This window comes from Pelophylax lessonae (genome assembly GCF_965119305.1).
Source record: "Pelophylax lessonae genome assembly, chromosome: 6".
Taxonomy (NCBI): domain Eukaryota; kingdom Metazoa; phylum Chordata; class Amphibia; order Anura; family Ranidae; genus Pelophylax; species Pelophylax lessonae.
The window spans coordinates 147,103,047-147,109,046 of record NC_138773.1 but is presented as its reverse complement, the minus strand read 5'-3'; the positions used below and the strand labels follow the sequence as shown (position 1 = coordinate 147,109,046).

General features: G+C 41.4%; 1 protein-coding gene across 1 annotated transcript in view; it reads left to right on the top strand.

The window, feature by feature from the left end:
* Positions 1 to 944: 944 nt before the first annotated feature.
* Positions 945 to 6,000, top strand: part of NUBP1 (NUBP iron-sulfur cluster assembly factor 1, cytosolic) — a 198,911-nt gene continuing 193,855 nt past the window's right edge. The window contains exons 1-2 of the mRNA XM_082261930.1: positions 945 to 980; positions 1,671 to 1,778. Of these exons, the coding sequence (XP_082118056.1) occupies positions 950 to 980; positions 1,671 to 1,778 (139 nt within the window). The 5' untranslated portion in view covers positions 945 to 949. The remainder of the gene's footprint in view (positions 981 to 1,670; positions 1,779 to 6,000) is intronic.

Sequence of the window (6,000 nt, the reverse complement as noted above, 5' to 3'; positions counted from 1 at the left end):
GGAATTTCATATAAAAAAATGTGAAAAATATTATTTTTTCAAAATTGTCGCTTTTTTTTGTTTATAGCGCAAAAAGTAAAAATCGCACAGGTGATCAAATAACACCAAAAGAAAGCGCTGTTTGTGGGAAAAAAAGGACGTAAATCTCGTTTGGGTACGGCGTTGCATGACCACGCAATTGTCAGTTAAAGTCGCACAGTGCCGAATCGCAAAAAGTGGCCCGGAAGTAAGACAGCAAAATCCTCCGGTGGTAAAGTGGTTAATGTTTCACTATTATCCAGAAACTGAATGGCTGCATCGGGGGCGCGCACGGGGGCGGGATCAGTGTGAATAAAGTGCTGTAGGGTTTTGTAAATAGATTCCACGGAGAGACAATGGGCGGAGTATTGATCGGCTGGAGAGGCAGAGCTGGGAGGGGCGGAGTTCCGATTAACAGCCGAAAGCTAGGGGAAACCTATTTCGGCAGAAGTGGTTACGTGTATTGCAGTTGAATTCAATTGTAAAACTGGGGTTAATCCTATAAATTCATTATACCTTCATATAATGATCGATTAAATGTATTGTATAATAACAAACCAGCTTCTATTCGTCGTCGGCACTGAAGTGTGTGTCTGGTAGATTTACCCAGTAGCCGCTCTTCACCCCCACCTACCTTCAATGGTGCTTGTTCCACAAAGCACATTTTAGATACAGACAGTGCAGCCGTTTCTGGGAGAATCGCACTTACCAAACAACTAGGAAAATAAGCTACTCTCTTCGTATAAAATCATCAATCGGTAAAGCTATAGCAACTTTATTAATAAAAGTCATGTGGCTTTAATAACGACGATTACCTACAGAAACAATGACGATCTTTTCACGTTGATTACGAAACACCAAAGAAAACGAGGCTTGAAACGCACAAATCCCGGAAGTGAAACCAGTAGGATTGTGCGCTTCACACGTTGCGATGGCTGATGTACCAGGGAACGCTCCAGAGCGTGAGTGATACCAGAAGATTGGGCTTTACATAACTGGGCAGGCTGCGTTCTGGTGCTTTTGACCTACATTTGTTATTCTAAGCTGCCTTTGCATTCTTTTTGACCTCTATGGGCAGAAAAGAAGTGTTGATCAAAAGCAACTGTACTGTGGTCATAATCGGGTCTCTGCACACACAATTGCTGTATGAGCGTCAGTCAATCCTGGCAGAAAAACCGCGAGGATGGGTTGTATCAACACTTGAGTGTATTTGCCTCTATTTACGAGTGTGCAAACACGAGCATAAATTATTTTAGCTAGATTTTAATAAAGGAATCGTGGCATATGCACATATTTGCACATGTTTGAGTGTATACATGCAGAATACCAACAACTCTTTCTGTATATTATTGTTTTGTTTTTTTATCTATACGCAGCACGTTTGCACACCTGTCTGTACAGGCAAATTGAAAACAACCAGCTGCATTTGGGTCCTTAAAAAATAATAATAATAATCCTGTGTAAAAATGAGTGTTACAGGCAGTGGTGTGCAGGAGGCCTGCTGCATACTCATACATATGCAGAAGTGATATACAGCCCATCTTTATGTTTTTTCTGCCAGATATGTCTGATGCTCATACTTCAGTACAGTGTGCAAGAGTTGATTTAACATTGATTTATTTTACTTAGCTGCTGATTTGTTTTGGTTGCAGACTGTCCTGGTACAGGTAGCAATGAGGCTGGGAAGAGCTCTGCATGTCAAGGATGTCCCAATCAATCAATATGTGTTTCTGGGGCAGAAGCAGCAGGACCAGATCCAGGTAATCACTTTTAAAATACTACAGATTGGTTACGGGAATCTTTTGGTAAATGCTGCCTGCACCAGTTTTACTATAGTATGGCATTCAATGTTACTGGGCTGTTTTGTAAAATATACACTGCTCAAAAAAAATTAAGGGAACACTTTGAAAACACATCAGATCTCAATGGGGAAACATCTCATGTTGGATATCTATACTGATATGAACTGGGTAATGTGTTAGGAACGAAAGAATGCTGCATTGTTTGATAGAAATTAAAGTGATCAACCTACAGAGTGCTGAATTCAAAGACATCCCAAAAATCCAAGTATAAAAATGATGCAGCAGGCTAGTCCGTTTTGCTGAAATTTCATTGCAGCAACTAAAAATGGTCCTCTGTAGTTTGTTTGGCCCCCATGTGCTTGCCTGCATGCCTGACAATGTCAGGGTATGCTCCTTATTAACCACTTAAGCCCCGGAAGATTTTACCCCCTTCCTGACCAGGGGGTATTTTGCGATTCGGCACTGCGTGACTTTAACGGACAATTGCACGGTCGTGCGACGCTGTACCTAAACGAATTTGACGTCCTTTTTTTCCCACAAACAGAGCTTTCTTTTGGTGGTATTTGATCACCTGTGCGATTTTTTTTTTTTTTTTTTTTTTTTTTTTTTTTTTTTTTTTTTTTATCACGCGCTATAAACAAAAAAAGAGCTTAAATTTTGCAAAAATAACAATATTTTTCACATTTTTTTTATATGAAATTCCCCCCCCAAAAAAAAAGTAAAAATCTAAATTTTTTAACATTTTCGGCCAATTTGTTTTATGCTACATATGTTTGGTAAAAAAAAATCGCAAAAAACGTATTTTGATTGGTTTGCGCAAAAGTTATCGCGTTTACTAACAAAGGGAAAGATTTTTGTCATTTTTGTTGTTTTTTTTTTTTTAACGCGTTAACGCGTAATGTCGGCGATCTGCGATTTTTTTTTTTTTTTTTTTTTTTTTTTTTTTTTTTCGGTACTGCGACATTGCGGCGGACAGATCGGACCCTTGACTGATATTTTTGACACTTTTGGGGTTACCAGTGACATTACTGCAGTAATCAGTGTTATATATATGCACTGTTACTGTAAAAATACACTGGCAGTGAAGGGGTTAACTTTATTTGAGAGGGAGGGGCTGTGTGTGTCCCTAGGGGCGGGATTCTAACTGTGATTGGCTGTGGCTTGAGGTGTAGTTACACTGATCTACGGTTCTACATAGTAGAACCGTATGATCAGTGTCTCTACACAGGGAGAACTGACAGGCAGCTTGTTTACACAAGCTGCCTGCCTTTCTCCCTCTCCCCCGACGATCGCAGAGTGACCGGCGGACATCGGGTCCGCTGGTCACACGCGCGGGGGGTGCGTGACCACGCGGGAGCTCCCCAGACCCTCCCAGGCTAGTGACGTACCGATGCGTCACTCTGCCTGTGAGGGGCTGACCGCCGCAGTATATAGTCGTGCGGCGGTCGGCAAGTGGTTAAACGGTGGATGGCGTCCTGGACCAGGTCATCACTGAGCTCCTCAACAGACTGAGGTGCAACCTAGAGGCATGGGATGGACTGAAACATAATGTCCCAGAGGTGTTCTATTGGATTTAGGTAAGTTAAGTGTGAATTATTTAGCTTCTATACCACCTGTATTTGACCAAATTGTGTCTATTCCTGGACTGCAATACCTGAGGAAATGATTCCACATATATGTGGACCTTCTAACCATGTGATGGTCCAATTTATCACATTTTATACACTTGTATTACAGGACTGGAGACAGTGCATCAGTGACATGCATTTTGGAGTGAATGGGGCCCGTATGAATGCCTTGTCTATATCAATGTTGTCTGTGCAGTTTTTATAGGTGTCTGGGAATCCATCCTGTTTTTATGTGTATTTCCATTTTTCAATAAAGAATAGTATTTTGCAATTTACACCATTGTTGGTCCTCCTTTATTTATAACTACTTCCCCTGAGTACCCCATTCGGGCTACTTCTGTTTTTTTTTTTTTTTCTTCTTTTTCCCTACAGTATCTGCTCCAGTTGTGGAGGTACCCAGTCCTATTGGACGAAACATTGACTTTGCAGCTTCTATATGTTTACATTGCTAGATGGTTAAGCCTTTTATGTGCCAGGTAGCGCCTCATGCTACCAGTAGTGCCACTGACCCTAGCCAAATGCAAAATTAGTGAAAAACAGAAAAGATTAATAAGGAAAAACATGCCAGTGGCCTTTACCTGCAAAACCAATCCTGTTTTGGAGCTTGTTTCATTGTTGCCCATCTAGTGCACCTGTTGTTAATTTCATTAACACTAAAGCAGCTGAAACTGATTAAGAAACCTATGTTTAACCTATGATTAAAAAACCTATGTCATCTATGTTGTATTCTGAATATAATATTGAAATTTGAAACTTCCACATCATTGCATTCTGTTTTTATTCACAATTTGTACAGTGTCCCAACTTTTTTGGAATCGGGTTTGTAGAAAATTGGGCTAATTGAGCCGCCTGATAATATTTTAATAAGTTGGGGAGCGCTAGTCCCCCTTGTGTGCGATGTCTTAACAGGGTCGATTTGGAGCATCTAGCCCTTTTTCCCCCCAAACAAATTGGATGATTTTTAGATTGAAACTTCTGCAATTGATCAGTTATAAGGGGTATCGCAATAGAACGGAAAAATATAAGAGGCAAAGGAGTAATGTCCTTTTTATAGAATGGATCCTGTCCAACCAATAAAGATCATGTTTAGCCCAGACCTGAAGGTCTTCTAGCTTCTTAAAAAGCAGGGGGTAATTAGCCTTTTATAACAGATCTATGTTAGGGGCAAGGTGAACTCCTAGGTAAGGGGTGGAGTCGTTACTCCAAAGGAAAGGGAAATTCAAGTGAAGTGAATTTAGCATTTTGTTTTTTATTGGCCCTTGATTTGCTAACATTGACTATATGAGTCCCGGAATGGTGTCGAAGTCCCTAAGAATTTTAGGAGATTGGGAACTGAGATAAGTGGCGAGGTGATAAACAGGAGTAGGTCATCTGCGAATAACGCACATTTATGTTCCATTGGGCCACATACTACTCCTCTGTCAGGGTGATTTCTGATAGCTATTGCTAGCGTCTCTATGGCTATTGTTAAAATTAAGGGGGAGAGGGGACAGCCCTGCCAAGTCCCTCTAAAGATGTTTGGAGTACTGACCTAGGAGTGTTTGTGCAGTAGGGGTAGAATAAAGACCACCAAGGGTACCCAGAAATCTCGGATCGAAGTTCCATCTACCCAGAATTTTAAAGAGGTTAGGCCACGTCACCGAGTCAAATGGCCCGTACACACGATCCGAAAATTGGACGGAAATTAACGCTTGTGAAAGATCGGACGATAATCGGATCGTTAGTACACAGCTTACGAGAGGCGATCACGACAGTTCACCCGATATTATCCGGTCGTGCAAGCATAAAAATTTTGATCGTATTATAACACATTGTACGATAATCGTATTATCAGTATGTTGTTCGTCCGAAAAAAATGGTGAGCAGTAGACAGCGCATGAGCAGTAGACCTCATTTTCCCCTCACACGCTACAGCGTGGTTACGCATACCGGAAGCTAAGAATTATCGTCCGAGAAAATTTGTATCGTGAGTAACCTCTACCTTTAAGCGAATATTATTGAGAGCTGCTAGAATACGAAAAATAACGGATGGAACGTCGCCCGATTTTCGGATCGTGTGTACTGGGCAAAAGGCTTTTTGCAAATCAATAGATAGCAAATGCCTTTCTGTGGGGGGTCTTCCGTGCCATCGGGACTGCAAGAGTGATGATAAATCTATCCAAACCTTGCCTACCTGGAATGAATCCAGATTGATCTTTATGAATGTATTCGCCAATAAAACATGAAAGCCTATTGGATAAGAGTTTTATCAGTAACTTTAAATCGTTGGTTATTAACGATACGGGTCGATAGTTAGCCACCTCATTGGAATCTTTCCCTGGTTTAGGCATGACCGAGATGTAAGCTGAGTTTAATTCCTTAGCTAAGCTATGGCCATCGTTGAGTTTATTAAAAAAATCTAAAGGTAGGGACTCGTGGGTAGAGGCAATTGTTTTGTAGTAGCCTGTAGACGGGCCATCAGGGCCTGGGGGGGAGCCAACCTTCATACAGGCGGTCAGGGCCTTGTGGGGGAGCCAACTTTCATAGATTTAATTGCTGCCATGATCTCCGTT